This window comes from Volvox carteri (genome assembly GCF_000143455.1).
Source record: "Volvox carteri f. nagariensis unplaced genomic scaffold VOLCAscaffold_104, whole genome shotgun sequence".
In the NCBI taxonomy this organism is placed as follows: domain Eukaryota; kingdom Viridiplantae; phylum Chlorophyta; class Chlorophyceae; order Chlamydomonadales; family Volvocaceae; genus Volvox; species Volvox carteri.
In genome coordinates, this window is record NW_003307647.1 from 213,358 (window position 1) to 237,336 (window position 23,979).

Consider the following 23,979-nt stretch of genomic DNA (forward strand, 5'->3'; position numbering starts at 1 on the left):
GGTGGACGCCGCCGCCGACGACGACGACCCCGACAGCAATAACGCTCTTCCATTCCATTCCATTACGTTGCACTGCACCCTCCCCCACCCGGCCTGTACCTGTACCTGTACCTGCACCTGTACCGGACCCACCTCGTGGAAGGCACCTCGGTAGTAGGAGAGTCCAGGGGACTAAGCAGGAACCGACGGGGTTACCACACGCTTTGACTACGCGGCATTCGATCCGACTTCGATCCGAGTTCCGGCAGCCCACGAGGGCGCCTCTATAGACTACAATATTCCTCGTTGCGCTATTCCTGGTTCCCGGTCGCCGTTACTAGGGGAATCCTGGCTCGTTTCTTTTTTTCCTGCGTAAAAAGATGTAGCTTGCGTCACCGCAACCGCAGCCAATGCGACCGCTGCGCCACCTCCTTTCTGAGCTGCGAGCCGCCACCGCTGGGGTGATGGTGCTTGTGGTGCAGCATCATGTGGGGGTGCGGGCGGCTGGCGGCTGGAGAGGGAGAGCCGCGCGAGCTTCGGGACCCCCGCGAGGCCCTTGGGGGGGGAGACGGGGACGGCGGCGGCGGCGGTGGCGACGGCGGCGCCGGGAAGGGCGGCGGTGGGGAAGGTGATGATGCTGCGGTGGCATTAGCCGTCGCCACGAGCGCCGACGCCAGCTCCTCGCAGTCGATGTCGGTAAAGCCAACTCGGCTGTTGCGTCGGTCGTACTGCGCGTTGAGAGAGCAATATCAGCTCATTAGCATCATTACCTTACCAACATGTGTGTATCAGTATGTGTATCACACCACCTTTAATTGGAGTTGCACGTTATCCTCCAAAGGTGTAACCTGACGGCCCACAGGGCGGCCGGGATGAGGGGGAGGCCCAAGGGCCGACCCGGGAAAGTCATCAGATGCAGCAGCGTGTGTGTATCAGTATGTGTATCACACCACCTTTAATTGGAGTTGCACGTTATCCTCCCCAAAGGTGTAACCTGACGGCCCACAGGGCGGCCGGGATGAGGGGGAGGCCCAAGGGCCGACCCGGGAAAGTCATCAGATGCAGCAGCGTGTGTGTATCAGTATGTGTATCACACCACCTTTAATTGGAGTTGCACGTTACCCTCCAAAGGTGTAACCTGACGGCCCACAGGGCGGCCGGGATGAGGGGGAGGCCCAAGGGCCGACCCGGGAAAGTCATCAGATGCAGCAGCGTGTGTGTATCAGTATGTGTATCACACCACCTTTAATTGGAGTTGCACGTTATCCTCCTCCAAAGGTGTAACCTGACGGCCCACAGGGCGGCCGGGATGAGGGGGAGGCCCAAGGGCCGACCCGGGAAAGTCATCAGATGCAGCAGCGTGTGTGTATCAGTATGTGTATCACACCACCTTTAATTGGAGTTGCACGTTACCCTCCAAAGGTGTAACCTGACAGCCCACAGGGCGGCCCAATGATGAGGGGGAGGCCCAAGGGCCGACCCGGGAAAGTCATCAGATGCAGCAGCGTGTGTGTATGATTGGGCCCGGGACCAATCAGGTTGGGTGTGTGTGTATATATGTATGTATATATATAATATATGGGGGCCGTGGAAACTGGCGACTCGGACACAACCACGAATCAGATAGAGCTGAGAGGGAGAGGGAGAGAGGATTTGAAACTGACACAACGGGTTGAGCCCAGCATGAGGCGTAGAGAAGCACACGTAGAAAGTTCCAAAAAAAAGCATCCGTAGCTCGGCAAAGCGGCCCATAGCGTCGCTTCACGAGCCTCCCCGTCGCCACTCCAACAACCCCTAGCCACCACCGGACATTACGACATTACACCCCTCCCCCGAACATCACAACCAGATCCCCCGGGGCAATAGCGGGGAAAAGTATCGGTTGGGATCCATCTCCAATCCCGAAGAGTCGCCATGCCGTACTTACGGTAACGAGCACGTTCTGCACAGAGCCCGTGCCGATGAGGGTTCCGGAGCCGCCGTTGTCAAAGACGCTCAGGCAGTACTCGCCAGGGCGGGACAGGAAGAGGTAGCGCACGGGCGGCAGCTTCAGACGCACATCACCGCCCAGTACGAACTCCGCGTACGGGAAGAACTCCAACAGCGCATCGACGTTGTCCGATGCGCCCTTCCAACAAATGTCGTTGTACTGAGCAGTGCAGTGCAGTGCAGTGCAGTGCAAGGGAAACCCCGGGGAAGGGGTGCGGCAGGGGCCGGGCCGGGAAGGGGAAGGGGTGATGAAAAAGATGGCAATGTGGCCATATTCAGGTACAACAATGGCCGAAGCACAACGCACGAAATGAGCCGCGTAAGCATTAAGCACTCTACTTTTATATCCCACGCGCGGCTTTTTCGTCCTGGCAAATTAGACGCGTGGGTCATGCAAGCAGTGACACCACCCCTCCCCGTCCTCTCCCTTTCCTTCCCTCCCCCCCCCCGCCCACCTGCGGGTCAGCCCCCGGTGTTCGCTGCAGTCCCCGCTCCTCCGCGTACTGCCCCACCGCCCTGCTCATGGCCTCGAACGCCAGGGAGGGCAAGTAGGTGAAGGTGGTGCCGCTGTCCAACACAGTGCCGTAGCCGCGGTCAAACATCACCTGAGGCCCCCAGCACCCAGCCCCGCCACAACACCAGGACATGGGGATGTCGTTGGAGGTTGTTAAGAAGTTGTTGGAAGGTGGTTCGGACATAGCACATGGATTGAGGGACGAGCAGCCTGAGGGGAATCCTCATTCGTTGAAGGTCGTTAGTGCCGTATACGCAGCCTATACGCCTACATGAAAGCGGATGCCGCTGCCGGGCATGCTCCACGTTCGTTAGCTGTGCATCGACTTTGTTGCGATCATGCCGTACAAAAGGCGGCAACGTGCCTCTCGCCAAGGAGGCTACCAACCTTCCCCCTCGTTTCCATGTCACACCTCCCTCCCCCGACCTCGACCTTGCCCCCCGTCTTCTTAGTAATGCATGTCTCCGTGCGGAGGTACTTCACCCTCGGGCTGCGATAAATATCATGGACGTGTGCATGATGTGACATTTCTTCCCCCATTCCCTGTCTTCCTCCCCCTTCCCCCCCCCTTCAACACACACACCCAGGCACCTCACCGGATCCAGGGGCAGCCGCTCTCCCTTCACCTCAATGCCCTCTATCCGCACGTTGTAGAAATGGAGGTGCATGCTGCTGATCAGGGGGGTATACACCGTGCTGGTGGCGGTGGAGGCGAGGAGGGCCTCGGGAAGCGGGACATCACCTACCCGGAACAAGATAGACAGGCAAGGGAGGGCAGGAGGCAGGAGGGACAGAGGAGGAAGTGAATAGAACGACAACTGGTGGTTGTTAAGGAAGTAAGAAGGAATAAAATAACCCGGAATCTCAAGACATCGCACCACCAAAAGATGGCACCAAAAGATGGCAAAAACGACCCAAAGTGGAGCTCCAGGAGGGGGCACCGATGCCGCCGCCGAGTGGTGAGCATGTTATATTGGAGCCCTTGAGCCCTCGGCTAGTATTGAACGGTTTGCAGGTACGGGGAACGCACCCCACGACCATGTAACACACACATATTGGGAGCCGCATTTTAGGACAGCACATACATACATATATACATACATACATCGTACACAGCTTCGGAACCCACTCCGCTTTGGCCTCGCCCCAGCCCCGGCCCCACCCCAGTAGATGTGAGCCCCCACTCCTCTCACCCAGCAACAGCACTCCATTCCTCGGGAAGCCAAAACACAAGGAGAAGACGTCGTCAATGATGCCATTCGCCACGAGCTGCGAATCACGGAACGGTAGGGTAGGGTGCGGCGTAACACGACAAGGCGATAAGGAGATGTTTGCCAACCCATTAGGATCCATGGAAGGAGTCAGCTGTGTGCACCTGTGCACCTGGGCGAGCGCCTGGTGCACCGCGCAGGGAATACACCGCCCTCAGCACACACGCATGTAACCCCGCGGCCCCATCCCGACCCTTCCCAATCCTCCATCCTCCATCATATTCCAAACCCTCTCCGTCAGCATATCTATAACTCACTCCCACCCACCCAGCTCTGGCACCCACCCACCTGGCTCTGGAAGGCATTGTGGTTGTTGCCCATGCCCATGAGCCCATCCGCCATCTGGCGGTACAGCTCCCCCCGCTCCCCGTTGACGCAGCCGAACACCAGGTTCACGGGCGGCTGGTCGTCAGGGAACTTGAGGACGTCGGTGATCATGTAGCCCTCACTCACACTGCCCTCCGCTGGGGATTGTTACGTGCATACATACATACGTACGTAAATCGTACATACGTACAGACAGGTTGACAGAAAGGGGTTAGCATTATGTCGCGTTTCACGAAAAAGGGGATGGGCAGAGAAGTGAACAGATAGACAGACAGGCAGACAAGCTTTAAGCCAGATGTGTAGGTATGTGTGCGTTGGGGGGGAGATGGATACAAGGACGCCCGACCCGACGCCTCTAATGGTCGTCCTGCACACCCACCCAGCCACGCCCCGGCCGCAACATAATGCCGATTGCATCCACGCTTACGGAACACGTGGCATCACAGAAGCGACAGCACTGTGTACGGTAGGAGCCCGCGGCCGCATCATAACGTTTTCTAGATAGCAGCTCGCATGGTGCGGAATAAGAAGATGGTACAAGCAAACGCATGACATACACATACCATACATACACACACATACACATATATACATACATACATGCGTACATTCAAACACAGCGGACTGGAACAAGAGTTCCGGGCTCCCTCCCTCCTTCCATCCTCTCCCCCTGCCCCCATCTCCAGTTCGCTGCGTTTGACTTCTTAAAACGCGCCCACACGCCCCCCCCCGCTCCATCGTGCTCCGAAATGGTTCGTGACCCATGGTGGGTGCAGGCATATCCCAATATCGGATGTCATGTAGCCGCCGTGCCACCCGGTGGTCCGACCGCGCGGTCCAAGCTGCCGCGGCGCCCCCCAGGGCCCGCCCCCACCGGCCCCCTGTAAAGCCATCCGACCTGCCTAGCCACCCGAGGCCCTCCCGCCAGGGCAATTCATACCCTAGTTGCACTGGCTCGGATCCACACACCCCAAAGCCTATCCTATCCATCGCGCACCGTATGCCCGCTTGTAGTAGCACTGGTTGTTGGCCACACACAGGCAGCTGGGGCTGCCGCAGTTGCATAGCGGGTCGCCGCAGAGAAGCCGGCGAGCAGTGGAGGATGAGTCGGGGTCGAACCTCTCCGACTGGTGTTTTTGTTGTTTTTGTTTTTGTTGTTTTTGTTGTTGTTGTTTTGTGCGAATGGTTGTTGCCGTGTTGCGGTTGTTGGCGGACGGGCGCAGGAGTGTTGATATGCAGCACACAGCAGGCAGGCGAGGCAGGGTTTGGGATGTGGGGTGGAGAGCGGATCACGGGAGGAGGGGGGGCAGGTGCGCGGCACGTGTTCATATGCGCAATTACCCAGAACACAATAGAATTAGGTGTGCTTGTGACGAGTGTGGTGCACGCATGAATGTATGAATGAATGTATGTATGAATGTTAAAATAATGGGGGAATGCCTCCAGCGCGGACTGGTTGCCCGGACTGTGCGAGCGAGTGTGAGAAGCAGTTATGCGGCAGGAAAGGGCCTGTACAACCGCGGCTCCTATCCCTCTCAAGTCCACGAACGGGGTTGTGAGGACTATAAAGGAGTAAGGAGGGAGAAAGGAAGAAGGAACGAAGGTCTGGCGTCTGCAGCTCGGGTACGGTGTGCGACATGGACATAGCGCAAAGCCAGGGGGGCACCTGATGCTTGCCGCATTTCTCACATCCCTTGCATGGAATGTACGTAATGGTGCTTCCCGTGTCAATGATGACACTGTAGGACCGCGCCGGCGTCCCCAGTTCTAATATGGCATAGAAGTACCTGCGCCAGCCAGGCGGACGGGGGAGTAGACAAGCTCAGCTACTCGGTGCAACGGTCTGCTTGGATAACCATGCGCATAATGCTTGGCTCACCCAAGATCACGAGTTGAACCAAACACCGGTAAAGGTCCATGGCGCATGAGCTGACGTCTCCAGCCCGGCTGTATACGATGTTGCAGGGTGACCATATACCCCTGCCGGTCAGATTTTGTTGCTCCAGATTCCTTGGCAGTAACGTGCGCTTGTTCACATGAAGCCAGTGCAAGCGCTAGCGCAAATCCAAGGAACCTGGTCCTAGACATTGCGAGAACGGGTGGTGTCAAAAGTTGCCGAGAGTACCCAGACATAGAGGTCGGCATATTTGAATATGAATTATAACAAAGACAAGTTCATTTGCGTAGCTAAATTTACATGAATGCTCCAAGTCACCGACGTGCCATGAAAATGTTATGGTAAAGTTAGACGGCAATCATGAAAGAAGTGAAACATCTATTATCCGGTAAGGCAGCATACGATGCCACGCAAACCCACTGTTTTCATACAGCTAGATGTTGGCGTACGGCGTTACGGAGGTTGCATTTCCGTGTGTCGGCAATCTGAGGGCCAATTTTGGCGGCAACATAAAGAGGGACACCTCGGGATGCGACAAATGGCCAGATGAAAAATTAAACCTCCGGTTCTGACTGCATGAGGGTACTTGTCCTCCATCTGCAGGGCCGGCTACATTGCTATGGTATGGTATCCAGCATGGTTGAAAGTAGTCGGATGGAGGCCAATACCGATTACCGCAGGCGAGTGCCTAGGCAGTCTTCGGATAGCGGTACGCTCAGCTCCGCCGGATAGTTCAAAGCATTTACGAACCCGTTTTTCAAATACATCGTTTTCCCTTCCCGCTTTTCCATTTAGGGGTAGATTAAGCCAAAGCGGAATCTCGGGTTTGATTTTCTACCCCTACATGCTCCTTGACGCGGGGAAACGGTCCTCGATGACGAATCTGATCCTGACTCTGATGTCGATGTCTAGCACCGTGCTGCCATCGATATTTCCATATTACCAAATAAGATTTTTTATCGCTGCAAGTTTGTTCGTGAAAGCATACACGGACAAGTCGCGTGTTTAGGAACTCATTAGTCGTGCCGGCGTCGAACTTCAAGCTCGCACGCCATCGGGATTGGGGAAGGTAGCCGATTCGGCCATGCGCATAAAAGTTAAGATCAAAGTATAACAAAGCTTCTGATATCCTTCGCTGGTGGTTCACTACAAAGTTGACATCACACTGCAGGTATCCTTATAAGAATGCGACTGCAGTACTTGTTGCTCTTGTTGTAAGACCGCTCAGGGGAGCCCCCACCGCCTACAGCGGCGAAACATGCGTGGCCAAATGCTTGGCGCACGCGCTCACTCGTAATTTGAGACTGGCATGGCGGCTGGCCCATACCTTTAATTCCTGACGCGACAGCACCTCAAGATGGTATCACCTCAAGATTTCAAACCGAACTGCAGCGTGCCTCCAACCGAAAAAATTAAAGCATGTTAAAGCCGGGCCAACCACGGGCCAAACACTTGTTTGAATGTTGCTTCTATTCCAACATGACACGAGGATTAGCTACGGGGTTCCGTGACCCCGTGCTTGCGCATACATTCCGCCACGTCACCTCCGTACTGCAGGTAACTGCAGCCTACCGTGCTCATGTATATTTATAAACGTGAAGCTGCCAAGCAAGGACCTATAGCCACCCGAGAGTCCAATCCTAAGATGTCGGCGGGGGCACACGCATGACAAGCCCGGACTAGCGCAACCTGCAGGACAATAGCGCTGTCGCATCAATCTGCCGTACGAACCCCCGCCCCAAGCCACATCCCAAATCAATCCCTCCCCATTTCCCTGCCTTCATGCACTTCCTTTTTGCAATGGCACCTTGGCTAAAAGGAAAGCTCCGCAGCACCTGCCAACACGACCAGACCTGCCCACAACCCACAAGCCCCGCCGCCCCCAGCTCGCTCCTCATCTCCGCATGCCACGCCCACGCATGGCGCCCCTCCCCCGGCCCCGCCCGCCGGCGCCCGTGATGGCGGCCTGTGCTGCTGCACCGCTCGCTGCGTCGGGCACCTCGCTCTTGGGGTTGCGCACCGTCTCGTCCACCGACAGGATCAGGCATGCAGCCTCCGTAGCGGCCTGGCGAAATGGCGAGGAGGGGGGCGTGTGGCGAAGAGAGTTGGTCGGTAACACATCGACAGGCAAGCCAGGGCTATCACCCGTTGGTGTGCCAAACTCCACGTTGAGAGCTTGATGTGTTGTACATATGGTGGTACATCAGGGCAGTTGACATGTGCAAAGCCTGCTGATGCCGGACTAAAATTCGACGCTTCTTAAATCAGCAAGCGCGCCTACGCAGCCACACGCTGTATCACGGGAACACAAGACGCCAATACGAGGGACGGGTCGCGAATCCTGACTTCTACGCGGTCCAACAGCGCCCACCTGAATTGCGTTGATCTTAACTAGCGCCGGCTCCCACACAAACGCCTCAAACGTGTCGCACACGCCGCCTGTGTTGACGTCCACGCCAAAGTTCTGCAGCAAGCAAGGTCAACCCCTGAAGCCAACGCCCAAGGCGACGTGAGAGAAACCTATCCGCCAACTTGATGAGCTAGTAGCGACATGTTGACCATGAAGCCCTGGAAGCTCAAACATTTTCCCACAGCAAAGGCTATGAGAGCGCTGTACAAGGCTCCCTCACTAGTAGATGGTCACCCTCAATGGTGAATATGACGTGCTTTTGCGGTCGATACAGGACCAGGGTTGACTCCGGACCGTTGGAAGCAAAACAGCTAGCAGCTAGCAGCAGCTGAGCTAACGGCGCCGGTCAAAGAGATTTCATCGGCGTGCAGATCCACATCTAACCTGGCAGATCTGTAGCCCGCCCTTCGTGGCCTCACCTTGCCAGAACCGTCTGCAAGAGCGTGCTTTTGGCGCAGCTTGTTGAGCACATCCGTGGCGTCGAAGCCGGCGTTGTTGCAGAGCTGCCGCGGGATCACCTCCAGTGCCTTGGCGTAAGCCTTGATGAACAACTGGGACTGCTCGTGCGAAATCAAGCGCCAGGAACAGGAACAGGGGCATCTTAATGTTGCCATTGCGCAAAGAGGCACGCGCGGAAAGATGCAAGCACTAAAAACAGAAGTTCTCTAATTGAAGGAGTCGAGTTTTAAGTGATGCCCAATCTCCCAATCACGTTCGCTGCCCAGGGATGCGAAAACCAGACCAAACGTAACCATCATGCAGCTACATCGCCGCAGCGCTGAATACACGCCGTCTAAATAGCCTGCGCTCTTGAGACACACCACGGCTGAATTCGAAGGATTCTGCGAACGAACGTTCTCGAGCTAAGGTGTACTTGTACTGGTCTTGGCTCCATCGGAAAGCGACAGACCGATATCCATGCCGCAATAACCGGATATCAGGAAAACGGACATGACTATCGACTGATACGACTATCGAGGTGGACTGCACGCTTGCCTTATTGGTGAACTGCAAGCTGTACTCGCTCAGGTACTTGCTGAGCTCCATCTCAATGGCGCCACCGCCTGGGACCACCTGCGGATGCAGCCAGAGGCGGCAAGGCAGAGCCCCACACCCAACTAAGGGTAACTCCTCCAGTCATTTACACATATGTATACACAGTCGGCATAGAAACTTGGTAGCCAGCTATAATAACAACAACAACTCCTCCAGTGTGTCCATGCATGTACGACAAAGAGGTCGCAACAGCTGCCACGTCCTCCGACTACTCAGTCACCCAGCAGGATGACCGCCGGCCTCGGGCGGCTTTATCCCACTCCACACCACCATGAGTGACGTGCAAGCGCTATCGGGCGCATCTTCCTTCCATCTCGGGGGGGATCGCCATCGGTGGGAAAGGGGACTTCCTCCCTGGTAACAACTCTCGTTTGGCTCATGATCGCAACATCGTAACATCATGCACATGCATCTCCACATTGCTACAAACATTGCTCCAAGCTGGGCGACGTCCTGAACCTTTACAGAACGCAAATTGTGAGCACTCTCGCCTAGATTCCCCTCACCTGCGCGTGCTTGAGTGCGCGGCGCACAATCATGATGGCGTCGTGCAGTGAGCGGTCCGCCTCGTCAATGAACTGCTCCGAGCCGCCACGCAGCACCAGGGTCGCGGTGCGGGCCTCCGGGCAACCAGTGAACAGGTTGTAGCGCTCAGCACCCACCTGCGGAAACAGAAGGTGGTTCCCCGGCTCAGACGAGACGCACAGACCGGAAAATTATGACTCGATATTGTCATCATCCTAAACCCAAGGTTCGTTCACAGACTGCCGACCCAGCTGCACCGGTCAGCAATAGGGATAAACACATAGATATCGTTTTCAGATATCATAGGCAGTGTGTTTCGCTGCTACAAGGAGAAATTCCCAGGGCAAGTTCCTACCTGGCGCTCCTCGAAGCGGGCGCATGTGCCCAACACTGCGGGGTCAAGATTGTTAACCGTCGTCTGCACCTTGGCGCCAGTCGCCTTGGTGACGCGCTCCATGTCGCCCGTCTCGACGCGGCCGGCGCAGAAGATGTTGCGGTCGGCAAAGTACTGATTTCAAACATGGACAAAGCGAAAGAGGGAGCTGTGAGAACGGGGTCCTGCTGCTTGCCATCGCTTAGCCCAAGGACGCAGACGGTGCGTGCAGGGTATGGCCAGTTCGGCAGTTGAACGAGTTGACTCTCCGATGGAAAAAAGCACAGGAAGCGGTGCGCAAGGTGAGCGATGATGGTCCGCTTTCTCACGTGTTACTTTACGCGACGCAGCTTTGTGACCGCGCTGCAGTGAGGTCCAAGCCTTCTGTATCTACAGGACTGGGACTGGTAAACAGACTCGACAGTCGACACCTCGGCCAGAGTCCGGCTTCCTTCCCGCAAGATCAAATCACGACCCCGCACGCAGACCAACTCGTCTTTTATTAACTGTTCGAAACAACTACGGCGCCTTGTCTTCTCGGAGTGCAAGCACACCCTTCCTCCCAGAGCCCGCCTCCCTTCCCTCTCCTGCCCCACCTGGGTGGCTAGGTCGCCGATGGCCAGTCGCGACAACACGATATTCGCACCGCTGGCTACACACTTGGCCAGCTTGTCGTAGATGATGTTCCACTCCGCATCCACAATGGACTGGTACTTGGCGGGGTCATCCAGCCGGATCTCAGCGTTTTCCTTCTCCGCCTTGAGCTCCAGCTCAATGTTGAGCACCAGGATTTTGGGGTTTGTGAAGGACTTGGGCTGTTGCTCGAAGCCTGCGCCCGGCAAGGATAACGGGGCGTGGGGGCAGTGTTAGGATGGAGTACAAGCTGGATTGCCAGGTGCACTTCAGCCGTTCTGTCCCTTCACAGCTTGAGGACAGGTGGGGCTTCATAGACTGGTGGGGCGCCCAAACCAATAAACGGTCTGGATGAACACAGGGCGTCGGGCTGCAGAATTCCCTTGTCAAGGAAAGTACCTGAGACCCATGGGTCAATGCTGTTGTTTTAATACGTAATAGAATAATACGTAATAGAACCTCCTTATGGCAAGAAATAACCTTGTTTATGAAAATGATGAAGTAATATCTATTACGCCAATATTTTTGAAGCACAAGAGCGATTGGAGTTTATCGCCCGTAGTCCCCCAGGTTTGTTAACGCCACTACACGCAGCGAAATCCAGGAATGCCTGTGTCTCGTGCATGCTGCCCAAAGAATACCGCCTGCCCAAACAATGCGCTCGCTGGCGCTGCGGCCCTTGCGGCCCTTGCTGATGGCCTTGATTCCTCACCCTACCCTTCCACCATGCGACGCGGAACAAGGCGCGGCTCTTCCCGACAGCACCTCCCAGCATTTCAGAGACCCGCGCACACCCAGCGCCCCCCGAAATCCCCACCCGCCCCCTTCATCCACCACCCTCACCCTCCCGGCCAATCAACCCACCCGCATAGGAGAAGGTCTTCTTAAACGCCACGCCATCAACCAGGAAAGAGTCGCGCAGACCACCTCCCTGGACCTTCTTAATGCCAATCATCTTAAGGTCCAGCGTTGACGGGTCCAGCTTGGACACCGCGTCCACCACCATCTGCGCGAAAAACTCCTTCTCGCCGCTCACCTGGTGAAAACACAAACGCCGAGCGCAATAACAGGTTGGACACATTCACCACCCAGGGAAGTTTGCGTGGACGGTCTAGGCGGGGCAAAGTAAGCAGCACACATGATAGCTGTATGCGCCCGTCCCTGGCCTGGCCAAACTGCGGATCAAGGCGCGTACGAGGTAAGTGAGAACCCCAGCTCCAGGCTCCGATGCCGTGCAGTGCGTAACTGTTTGTGGTAATGGCCCAGGAAACAAGCCCACGGTTTCCGGTTTTTTTCGACCTTGCATGCGCTGGCGGGCTGCGTATCATCGCGGCTAGGTGGGCAGCAGCAGGGCCACATAAATTCGAGGCATCTGATGCCTCCGACGCATGGAGGCAAGAGTCCACAACGGTAACCTAGGCGAAGCTTCCCAACCCGCTTCCTTAGAACTCGTGTTCCCGGCGTTGTGTGCGGTAGTGAGATACAACATGGGGTTGGCCCCGTCTCGTGTGCATGGATAGTCCGGGACTGACGCATATGAGCGGCAATAGCGAAGATCCAAGGAAATGACGTCTCTTGGCCCATGCATGACCCATGCTTCTCCTTAATACACCCGTGTAATATCAGAACCCGTTACACCGTCGTCGCTCCACTCAGGTTTCAAGCGCCTCACGTGCATCCGTCAGCCCGCATCGCGCCACAGCTGCGGGCAGGTCCACCCGCTCGCGGCCGTCCCTTCCCCCCTCCCCATCCCTTAGGAGCCCTCGAGCACGTGGGTTGCATGGACAGGTGGTTTTGGTACTAGGTCACGCACCACTGGTCATGAGGTAGTTCACGCGCACACACACCAAGTTTGGCGCAGCAAGCATACACAAATGACACCATGCACCAAGTGACCGCCACGCCAGCTGAGGAGCTGGTCATCATCATCTCACCAGCTTGCTGTTCAGCGTAGTCATTGCGCACTTCTTCAGCAGGTCCTTCTTTTCCTCCATCGACTTCTCCTCGAGGCTGATGGCCTGATCCTTCAACCGCTGGACGGCCAGGACGGCGGCCTGGCGGAAGCTCTTGATGAGGCTCTGCGGAATACGTACGACAGATAACGAAGGCGAACGGATGCCTGTAAGCCTTATGCGTGGGAGCCGTGCACCTAAAGCCCAAGGGCAACCAGCGTCGAACCAGCAGGGTCAGAGGGCCCCCTAATCCCCGTGGTTATACCGTGCAATTTAAACCGCATGATGGCAAAACCCAATGTCCTAAAACTTTGGCGACGCCATTGCCTTGAGCACACCGATGTGATTCATCTTTCCACGGGGTTCAGTGTGACGCAGGCATGTGGTCGCCGACGCCAGGGTGCATCAGCATCAAGGGAGAACGGCAATGCAGGCGTGCAACTCCGTCCTATCCGCTTTAGCACTCCATTCTAGACATAATCCTCGGTTTACCAGCCCATAATAGATCGGACCGTGATAAGGGCAGAAGCACGTGGATAAGCATGTCCCGTTCACAGGCGCCGTAGCGGGCGCGCAGCACAAACCGTGTCCATATGCCACCGAGGCGTCCCCGTCTGTCTCGTCAGGGATTTGGGAACGCCACCTCATGAGACCCGATGTTACTAATGCATCATTACCTCCCACGTTTTCATGAGTCGCCCTGGCCTCTGTCTCCTCTGTGAGCATAAAACCCCAGACGAATGCACTTATACATAACACAGCGCATGCCAGGATACTTTACTTACACGGGGATGCACGCCCTCCTCAATGAACGGCTTGGCCTCCTTTAAGAACTCCCCTGCCAAGATCACCACGCTGGTGGTACCATCCCCGACCTGCAGGGGTTCGCAAGGTAATGACCAGCGCTTCCAGGTGGCGTAAGAGCACCCGCGGCCCGAAAGCGCGCGAAAACGTGCAAAGGGTGCACGCCAGATCATTATGAACCCGTTGTGCGCATGCGAATCACGCACCTCTGCATCCTGGGCCAGAGACACGTCCACCAGGCTTTTCGCTGCTGGATGCACAATGTCGAGTAGCTTCATAATCGTCGCTCCATCGTTTGAAATTGTTACGCCCTATATAAAATAAAATATTGTGATAAACTTTCAGTTTGACGCCTGGGCGCCATTCGCTGTCCCAGCGAGATAGCCGCCCAAAAGTCCGCATGCGCCCGGCAAACCTTGTCGCCGTGTATCAACTTGTCCATTCCACGAGGCCCCAGGGTTGTCCGAACGGTATCGACCACGGCCATGCATGCGTTGATATTGCTAATGAGCTGTGGCTTGCCCTGGCTTGTATCCGTCCCCTCCTTTAGAAGGATGATTTGAGGTTGCATTCCCATCATTGGCATCATTTTTGCGAAAGGTTAATTGAATATGCTCAGCTGGCAAGCTAAGGAGCAGTCCGAAAGGTATTGATACAGATCTGTACAAACTTTACGTTTCAACCTTTGGAAGTCACTTCAAGGCTTGTCTGTGTGTCGACTTAAGTAAACATGTACAGAAAATAACATATCCCGCTTTCGTAGTAAGCGCGGCAAAAGCTCGAGAAGCGCCCGTACATCCCGTACCCTTGTTACACGGTTGCGTCCAGCCGCTGTAGGGCCGCGCTTCCAAGCGGCAGCCAACTGTCTCAGTTTCGTAACATAACAATAATTCCATGTCACACCGTAAACATGGTGCTTTTGCCGCACGTCCAGTCTCTATCCTATGTACGCCACATCCTGCATTGCCCCGGCACCACTAAACGTCCTAAATTCGTGAGTTTTAAGGACTCACAAGAAGCAAACCAAGTTCACCTCCCTAAAACGCTACAATGGATACCCAAGAGAACGTAGATGCCAAAAAATGCTCCGGGTGGCAAACCACGGAACCGCACCAGACGGCAGCACCACCAGGATCCCCATCAAAGCCTAACATTTAAGGTTCATCAACCCACTCTCAGTCTGCCTCCTAAGGGCCACCTGCCGCCTGCCCCTGTTTACGTTCACGCCCTTAGCCCTGGGCGTACATCGAAGTCCATTGGCGAGCTGCAAGACATGTCCAAGTCGGGGAAAAGGCAATTAGGCACCATTCACAGCAGGCCCCCCATGCAACCGCTCATACCCACCTGTTGCAATGGCCTCCTTCTCGTTCTCCTTCCAATGCTTTGCAACGTTGTCAGCCAGCGGGTCATCAGGGTTCGGTGCCGACAACAAAGCTTGAATGCTGCCGCATATCAACATAAGAACGTCAGACGGTTAATAAATGCTTGCAGTACAGGGTTTCGGCGCCGCTCGTCCTTTTCACGTGGGAGAACACCCCTTAGCACGGGTACCCCAGATAGTATAGCTTACCTGAGCAACACGGTGCGAATCTGGAGTGCCGGGGACCACTTGTCTTTCAAAATGTCCAGACAAATGCGGCCAAGCTTGTCAATGCTGTGGGAAGAGACACATGGCGAAATATGAGCCCCCGTGACAGACAGGCAGGACCACATCATACAGATTGCCTACTTGGGATGGTAAATCTTGGTCAGGAAGCGCACTTTCGGGGGCGCCATGGGATAGTCCTCGGGAAGGAAAAGCTCCAGCTTAAAGACACCGCCCTCGTAGGGAGACTGCTGAGGGCCTAGTATCATCACATTGAAGTAGCGAAGGTTTTCCTCTGACGGCGAGGCGCTGATGCCCGGTGCTGCGTTCAGGCAGGGAAGGCTCAGAAACCTAACTCAGACCCGGAGATCAGATGGCCCCCGTCAAGACTATAACAAACCTGGCTCGCTAAGTAGTTTTTGAGTCTCCTGAGGTGTCATAGTCAAAGGGAAGGCAAAAGTCTGAGTTCCAGCGCCGCAGATGGATCCTCACAGAGACAGCGTATCGGCATCGCACCTTGATAATTCGACGCGGCAGCTGTGCTGCCTGTGCTGCCTGATCGGCGTTCATGCTAAAGACGCTAAGCTGTGAAGACCCTGTCTAGGTACAGCGAGCGGGAAGGGCACTGTTTCCGTTCGGATATCTATACTACTTCCCCATAGAACATCAATATCGTCCAATATCCATTCGATGATGGCATTGCGAGCCCATTTTGGGAACTTTTTGGAAAACTGCTCCGGCCGTACGGCAGCCTGACACACCTGTTTTTCCGTTTGCATACAACTCTTTGGTGCGGGGATTTGCTAGTATGATAAGAATGTTTGCTACAGGACTCTTTCGGCGCTTAAGCTATCGCCAGTTGCTGGTACGTTGTATCAACCGACAAGCGCATGTACTGGAAGGCGCAGTCATTCGCCCTGGATAGATTCCATAGTGTCCCAAGGCGGCAGCTACCTTGTCCATAATGTTATTGCGCTGATACTTTCACGCGCAGAGCACCTTCCAGCGTCTCCGGCCTTTCTCCCCTCCCCCGTATCCATTCCTGCAAAGCTCTCAACTCTCGGATGACGCGACGCCGCCCTGAACTAATCCCACAACCTTTATCTCCGCAACTCCCGCCGAGATCAGCTTGGCGCACGGGGCGACCCCTTGCCCCGCCGTCGATCGGCCTCCGCTGCCACAACCCCAGCACCACAGGACGCCCCTCGTGCCGCCCTCTTAGTGATTGGTGACGAGATCTTATCTGGATCTGTGGTTGACACCAACACGCCATGGCTGGCAAAGCTGCTGTACAGGCGAGAGAGACCAGGGCCGGCTCCAGGGAGGGATGGGGTGAATCATATGCAAGGAAACAAGGAACGAACTACCGGCGTCTGAAGCTCAAAAGTTCTAGAGCCCGACTCGTGGTTTCGGAAGTAAAGCCCCATTCTGTTACGGACATTTTTGTGGTGTAGTCGTCGTCGTCGTCTGGTCTCGTGAGATTATCCTTGAGGCCCTTATAATCAAATGCGTAATGCACATGACCTGTAGCTACCTGTAGTGTAGGTACTGAAAGGACGTCCTAGGGGTATAGTATATCCCAAAAGGGAGGGGGAATGGAGAGACATGCATACAGAGATACATACAGACACGCTGGAAAATCCCAACGCGTCCGACTACGTAAGAACTACAAAGCTCGCTTCGGTAGAGTTATTCGCATGTACTCCCTCCTTCCCCCTTCATGTCCCTTCCCCCCTTTGGGCCCCCTTTTTTCCCGTCCCCCTTCTGTATTTCCTCACCCACGGAACCGCAGTCGTGGTGTGGATCTGATTCGTGTGTCGTACATACCCGACTCGCGATCAGATATCCGGGAGGCTGTGCTCGACCTCCGTGGTCGCGTGGGGCCGAGTGGCTTCGTGTTCACCAGCGGGGGCATAGGGCCCACACACGATGACGTTACGTAAGTAACGGCAACAACGAACAACGGCTGGCGTCGCATCAGAGCCACCCGTTTGTAACAGATCCCAACCACCTTTGCTGCCCTCGTCTCTTTTTTCGCGTTTTGCGCATGTCGGTAGCAGCCGCCCACTCCCTTCCCTCCCTGCCCCTCTCTATTCACTCCCCTCCCCTCCCCACCACTCACTTGTTCTTGCTTACTGGGGCGCTGATGAAGGTTGTGGAAATTGCCTTTAGGAGATGGCTTGGTAGTGGTGGTGGCGGTGGTAGTAGTGGGTGAGGAAGACTTCTCGAGTGATGACCTCACTTCACACACAAGCGTGTACGGCGTGATGGCCGAATGTGACACTGATTGCATATGCTGTCTGCAACGTGTGACGCTGTATGTCTGTCTTTAAGTATGTAACATCAATACCCAATGGGGTCCAGGCCGGGGTCACATGTACACATATAGAGCTGGATGGTGTTGTCCATGGTGCTAAATCGCAGAAATGACAATGTGTTCAATTGGCCCAGAAGCCTCCCACTCTGTAACAACGCACATATAGCTATAATACCTAACTCTCTATATACACCTCTATAATGTAGCTATGTACACAGCTGCGTGTTTACATATGCATATATATCACATTTATGTGTGTGTTGTGCTGGCTCTCTGCTGTCATCTGCTGACAAACACCCTTATTCCCCCCTATTCCCCCGCCACGACTCCCCGGGTCGCCCGACAGGTACGAGGCAGTGGCGGAAGCTATGGGTGAGAGGGGATGGGGGTGGGGTGGGGTGGGTGCAGATTAGGAAGATAGGCAGGTGAATAGATAAATATCCTAGATAGATAGGATAGATAGATAGATAGGATAGATAGATAGATGGAGCTGGCGCTCTCCCGCGGCGCTTCATGCCCACAACCCAAACCACCCCCTCTCAGTCGCCCTCTTCATCCCTTTTCGCCACCTTTCCCCCGCCCCTCTAACTCCCGCAACTCCCCCCTCCTCCCCCAACCACCACCACCACCACCACCACCAACCGCCAGGTGTGAGTCTACAGCTGCACGAACCCACGGTGGAGAGAATGAGGGTGTCGTACTCAGCACGGGGTTTGGAGCTGAACGATGCACGGCTGAGGATGGTGAGTTGAGGGCCAAGGTGGGGCCGAAGGGTGTTTACACGTTTGTAATTTGTGTCTGTGTGTGTGTCGTCGTCCCCCTCCTCTTCCGAGTTATACACCCGCCGAACCCAGTACTCGCAGCACGCCTCGCCACCATGCGCTTTGGCTCACCCGTCCCAGAGGGGCCGTACCCCCGTAGGATGCACCCCCCCGCAACCCCCCCGGCCCCCGCAACCCCCCCGGCCCGGCAGGCCACGCTGCCCACTCCCAGCGAGGTGCTGTTCACCCAGGGCTTGTGGGTGCCCCTGGTGAATCTGAGGGGAGTGTATGTACTGCCGGGCATACCGCGGCTGTTCCAGGCCATGATCGCCGCACACCAGGTGAGTGTCTTTATGTATGTCCGTCTGCCTGCTTGTTTTTAGGTGGTTATGGTTGTGGTTGTGGTGGGAAGCACACCTTCCTAAAACCCACACAGAGGCCCTGCCACCCCTCAAAGTTTCTCAAACCGCCAAGTCCATTGGCCAGCCCCTTCCCACGACCACACACACACATACAGACAGACAGACACGCATTCTGATCCCCAGGAGCGCTTCACGGGAGTCGCCTTCCAGTCCGCCGCCCTGTATACTCGTCTGGGGGAGAGCGACCTGGCTCAGGCCCTGACAGCGGTGGCGGCTAAACACCCGCACGTGGCCATTGGGTAGGATGGGTGGCTCTGTGGCTGCCTGGTTGGGTATGTTGTGATGGGGAGGCGGTGACGGGTCTTTTCTCCCCTTGATGATGGGCCTGCATTGTCAATATCCCGTGGTGGCACCGAGGGAACACACACCGGCTGGTTTCTCGCCGCTACTGCTACTGCTATTGCTGCTGCTATTGTTATTGCTACTGCTATTGCTACTGCTACTGCTACTGCTACTGCTACTGCTACTGCTATTGCTGCTGCTATTGTTATTGCTACTGCTATTGCTACTGCTATTGCTGCTGCTATTGCTATTGCTACTGCTATTGCTACTGCTATTGCTACTGCTACTGCTATTGCTATTGCTACTGCTACTGCTACTGCTACTACCACTGCTGCTGCTGTGTTGCAGCCACAGTGGCGGCCATCCCCTCAATGGAGCCATTCACCGCCTCCGCAACCCCCCCCCGGCATGGGAAGTCCCCAGAGGCCCCCTGAACTCTCGCGCGTCAGGAAGTGCCAGTGCCCCCCAGGTTCAGGTTCAGGTCGTTCCGCCGGACTGGATCGCGCTGGAGCCGATCCCCGTTGGGTCCAGTCACGTCCTCTCCCACCCTCCACACACACATACATACATACATACATACATACATACATACATACATACATACATACATACATACATACATACATACATACATACATACATACATACATACATACATACATACATACATACATACATACATACATACATACATACATACATACATACACATACGTAACAATACACGACGGACTTCTCCGGGGCCCCCGACCCCTCCTCCGGCCTCATGTTGCGTCCATGCGGTCTTCAGGTCGTACCCGCACACGGCGGCCGACACAGACGCCGCGCCGTACAAGGTCAAGCTGGCCTTCACGTCGCGGGACGGGGAGGCGTTGGCGGCGGCGGTGGCGGACGTACGAAGCAGCATGGGGGATATCTTCATAGCTCCTCCCCCATAGCATTCCAGGAGTCGGGATGGTGGAGTTGCAGGAGGGGGAGTAGCCGGTATACGTGTGTATGTATGTACTTATGTACGTACGTATGTATGAAAAGATCGCGGGCAGTTCAGCTAGCAAGCAGATCGTTTGGAGCGGTGTAGGGTTTTAAGAACCCGCGTACCGTGCGGCGTGTGGCGGACTTCCCGGCGTGTGTGTGTGTGTGTGAGGGGGGGGCAGTGGTGATGTGAGCACACACCGATTCACAATCCCGGTGATTGTAATCCCGGCTTGGTTAGGTTACAGATGTCTGTTCCCATATGATCTTACAATCGCGTTAATTTTACAGGAATGGTGGAATAGGGGAGGGGTCACTGCTCATGCATCAGCCCTTGATGATCGTGGCACCTAGGTAATTGGGAACGCAACGCAACCCCCTGCGACGATTCATATCACTGCCGGTGGTTGTGTGCCCCCTCCGGCAAGGGACAGTCGATGCGTGAAAGGGTTGGGGCTCGTCGTTGCGGCTGTTGTGGCTGTTGCAGAGCAGCGTGACGGAGTCCCCAGGCCGCTCAGGTAGACACGTGCGAGCAACAGCTGCTGCAGCAGAGCAGTCAAAACCTGTTAATGATGTGGAGCTATTGCGGTGTGACTTCTTATCCAGCTTCGAACAGTAGTTTACAGTATAGTACATACTGTATACATGCGGCTATAGTTACATCGCAACGCATGTACAGTGATAAAACGTACTCTGTTTACTTACTAATTCATTGGTCGCTAATAATGTTGCTCGGTTCGTCATTCGGACCGAGGCAGCTATGGCCAGAGCACTCAAAAGGGGTCCTTGTCCGCTGTGGGGCTAGTAGGGCTCGTCACTTAGGGTTGCATGCATTATGCTGTTCTTTTCCTCCATTTCCCCCTCACACCTCTCTCCCCACACACACACAGAATTTCCCCAAGGGGGAAAAAGTGTGTATCCCATCGAAATCCCCACATGAGCAGCCAATCGCTGTACGACATGACTCTGCAGTCTTCACTCGTACGGCAAGCGGTTAGCCGTTAGCCATCACACACCAGCATATTCCGTTCCTCACCCGCGAAACATCCAAGATGGAAAGATTTTCATTGGACTGACACCAGTCGGCTGCTCAGCTCCTAAGAATCGGCAACATGGACCGCTATGCTGCTTGCGGCGGTCGTCCAAGGTTTAGCTTTTGTGCGCCATCCCTTAGTTTCTGTTCTGCTTGTTTGTGGAATCTTTCTTCGCGTTGTATTACCGGAAGTACCGGGCTATCCGTCACCTAGGTCAGAGTCTACACTAATGCGTCGTACTGCACTATCATCGACCGCCGGAATCCCTCCCAACTCCTCCTAGCACGTAGCAGCTGTTGCCTTACATAGCTTTCGACAGTTGACAATGTCCAGAACCGAAAGCGCGAAGTATATTTTTATTAAACCATAGAGTCACCGCTTGGTGACCCGTTGGCCGCCTCTGTGGGCTGCAACGGACCAAAAGGTCGAATGGGGGAGCATTTCTCCCCGTCGTCGACCGCCCCGTGCAGACCCAGACGCGAGCTTCTTGCAGAGCCTGGTACGAGAAGCCAGGAGGTGGTCGGGACGTACTTGATGAGACTTTCCCTTTCCCAAGGTGCGCGGGCGGGCGGCCGGGCGGCCGGTGTGCTGTCCGGGGCCCAGGCATGCAGGAAGATATGTCCGCATGCAGCCGATGCTGCTACGGCGGCGGGCCGCAGCCGCCGGTATCAACTGTGGTAATCCACCCCAGGCGCCCCATGTGCCGTACCTCCCTTCGCAGGAGGGCATGATGTATGTCTGTAATATATATACACATACACTCCAATATCCTAAAAAACCCTAAACCCAAAACAGGCGTCCTCTCTCACTCTTCGCCCTTCTTCCTCTGCCACTAATTACCTCCTCCTTCTCCTCCTGCTGCTGCTGCTACTGCTACTGCTGATAGGCCCCCACTAAGCAGTCAGCACATCCCTATCAGCGCCCCCTTATGACTCACCAATATTTATATCCCCCCCACCTTGTCGCCACCAACAGTAATAATACACCGACAGCGCCAAATCATCCTCACTGTCCTCACCACCGGACCCGTGCAGCCCAACACCCACTCGACCCGTACGGCTGCAGCAAGAGCCCCATCCGGGGCAAAAAACACAAATATTGAAGCATGGACCAAGTATGCACCAGCAGCACCACCACCATCACCACCACCATCACAGAGGTCGCAGGCACCTTGGCCCCCTTCACCAATGGGAGGGCAAAACTGCTATACCCCGGCGCCTCATATTAGTGGCCTCCACCGCCTGCCGCCATAGTGGCGGCCTCCCCCTCCTCCTTCCCCTCCTTCCCCTCTCCCTCCGCGGGTCGTGTCTCAGCTCCAAGGAGAGTGCTGATCTGCGCAGCGACCCCATCCACATCACTGCCGCCACCGCCGCTGCTGCTGCTACTGCTACTGACACCGGCGGAGGCCTCCGTAACGGCCGCAGCCCCAGGAGGCGGCGGCGGCGGCGGCACCGCAGTAGCAGCAGCAGTCAGATCCAGCGCCTGCAGCAGTGCGGGACTAGCCCGGTGCGGAACCTGGGATAGGATGGCCATGGGCAGCACTGAGGAAGCAGAGCTGGTCATGCACATGACATGACTCTCCAGCAGGGCCATCAGCACGTCCCCCATGCGCATCCTGCGCTCCGACTGGGATTTGAACTTGGGACGTAACATCAAGTCCGCAAGCAGGGCGGTGTCGCCAGCGGTCCGGGCAGCGGCGAGTGCTCGAAAGTCCTGTGCACGGGCATGGCGGTTTAAGCGGGCGCAGGTTGAGATGCAGGTGGAGGTCTTAATGTTGAGACTGGCGGCCGTTGTTGTGTGTGAGTGCGTTTGAGCACACATTTCAATGCACATTGGTGTTCAGGAAAAAGGAGTGAAGAAGGGTGTTTTCTGGGAAAACTCGAGCTGGATTGCTGTGTTGGAAGATTGAGCAGCATCCCCGGGGAAAACCAACCTCGCCAACTGCCCCCATCGGGTAGAACGGAAACAGCTCGAGGGCTCAGGCTCAGGAGGGCTCAGGCTGCAAGTAAGTCTTCGGGACTTCTGAACACACAACCCCCACACACGGTGATAAAAACTATCCATGTCATGAGAACAGCTCTTTGCTAAGCCAAAATGGCACAAAAGCGTCCAAAGCGCTGACGCCTGGCAAAACTCCGAAAACTCCCCAGACCCCAAACTTCCCCCACCAAAGCCCTAAGTTAATCCCCAGCCTAACCACATCCCCTACCTGCCCCCCACCTACCTTATCAACAGCCACCAATTCATCCCAATCAGCCGCCAGAGGGGCCGCCATTGACTCCCGGGGCAGGAACGCCAGCTGCTGGTGCACCATCATCATCATCATGGGCCGATCCGGAGCCGGAGCCGGAGCCAAATTCTCCACCGTGGGGCGATCCGGAGATTGAATCATCACCCTTTGGGGCTCGGCCGCGGTCGAGGCGGCCGACGGCGCCGCCGCGGCTGCTGCCTGCCGATGCCCTGCCGCCGACGGAGGCGGCCGGGAGCCCCCCTTGGAGCCGTCTCCGTGTCTCCCGGGCGCCTCCACCTGCAGCTCGCAGTACACGCCCCGCTCCGTGATGTTGATCACGTGTGTGGTCACCGCGCGGCCGAGGTTGGACTGGATGATCTGCGGCGCGAGGGGAGCCTCCCCGGGGAGGAGAGGGGAGAGGAGGGGACATGAACACCACACCACCACACCGGCATAGGGACGTGGCCCCATAGGAAAGCCCCGCCACGGGGGATGTAGAAAATGTGACCATAGAAGCCACAGATTTACTCTCCAGTTTAAAGGTATAACCGAGTAGCCAGTAGCACGGTTTATGGAAGAGGAGCAGAGATCCCTGCACCCCTGCACCGGTGCAAGTAGGGTTCGGAGTGAAGCAGCTATGTAGTAG

General features: G+C 55.9%; 5 protein-coding genes across 5 annotated transcripts in view; 1 reads left to right on the plus strand and 4 right to left on the minus strand.

The window, feature by feature from the left end:
- Positions 1-371: 371 nt before the first annotated feature.
- Positions 372-4,191, minus strand: VOLCADRAFT_108309 (uncharacterized protein; the record flags this gene model as incomplete). Its single annotated transcript, XM_002958734.1, has 8 exons — positions 372-707; positions 789-827; positions 1,223-1,264; positions 1,907-2,128; positions 2,424-2,573; positions 3,079-3,224; positions 3,676-3,751; positions 4,042-4,191. The coding sequence occupies 8 exons, from the start codon at positions 4,189-4,191 to the stop codon at positions 372-374; spliced, it is 1,161 nt and encodes a 386-aa protein (XP_002958780.1).
- A 3,186-nt stretch (positions 4,192-7,377) lies between these two features.
- cct7 (chaperonin complex component) lies at positions 7,378-14,443 on the minus strand. The gene is made up of 12 exons (XM_002958735.1): positions 14,146-14,443; positions 13,937-14,041; positions 13,712-13,801; positions 12,909-13,052; positions 11,839-12,010; positions 10,938-11,170; positions 10,324-10,476; positions 9,950-10,105; positions 9,378-9,461; positions 8,807-8,944; positions 8,349-8,441; positions 7,378-8,042 (listed from the first exon to the last, which is right to left on the minus strand). Exons 1-12 carry the CDS (start codon positions 14,317-14,319, stop codon positions 7,872-7,874), a joined length of 1,713 nt encoding a protein of 570 aa, XP_002958781.1. The 5' UTR covers positions 14,320-14,443; the 3' UTR covers positions 7,378-7,871.
- An 82-nt stretch (positions 14,444-14,525) lies between these two features.
- VOLCADRAFT_84644 (uncharacterized protein) lies at positions 14,526-15,990 on the minus strand. The gene is made up of 6 exons (XM_002958736.1): positions 15,832-15,990; positions 15,716-15,743; positions 15,460-15,637; positions 15,301-15,384; positions 15,075-15,172; positions 14,526-14,994 (listed from the first exon to the last, which is right to left on the minus strand). The coding sequence occupies exons 1-6, from the start codon at positions 15,883-15,885 to the stop codon at positions 14,960-14,962; spliced, it is 477 nt and encodes a 158-aa protein (XP_002958782.1). The 5' UTR covers positions 15,886-15,990; the 3' UTR covers positions 14,526-14,959.
- A 1,022-nt stretch (positions 15,991-17,012) lies between these two features.
- Positions 17,013-20,035, plus strand: VOLCADRAFT_120055 (uncharacterized protein; the record flags this gene model as incomplete). The annotated part of the gene is made up of 6 exons (XM_002958720.1): positions 17,013-17,254; positions 17,979-18,004; positions 18,281-18,375; positions 18,606-18,734; positions 18,939-19,054; positions 19,888-20,035. 6 exons carry the CDS (start codon positions 17,013-17,015, stop codon positions 20,033-20,035), a joined length of 756 nt encoding a protein of 251 aa, XP_002958766.1.
- Positions 20,036-22,327: 2,292 nt separating this feature from the next.
- VOLCADRAFT_100088 (uncharacterized protein) overlaps positions 22,328-23,979 on the minus strand; it is a gene marked incomplete at both ends in the record, with an annotated part of 13,042 nt that continues 11,390 nt past the window's right edge. The window contains 2 exons of the mRNA XM_002958737.1: positions 22,328-22,816; positions 23,328-23,711. Coding sequence (XP_002958783.1) covers positions 22,328-22,816; positions 23,328-23,711 — 873 coding nt within the window. The remainder of the gene's footprint in view (positions 22,817-23,327; positions 23,712-23,979) is intronic.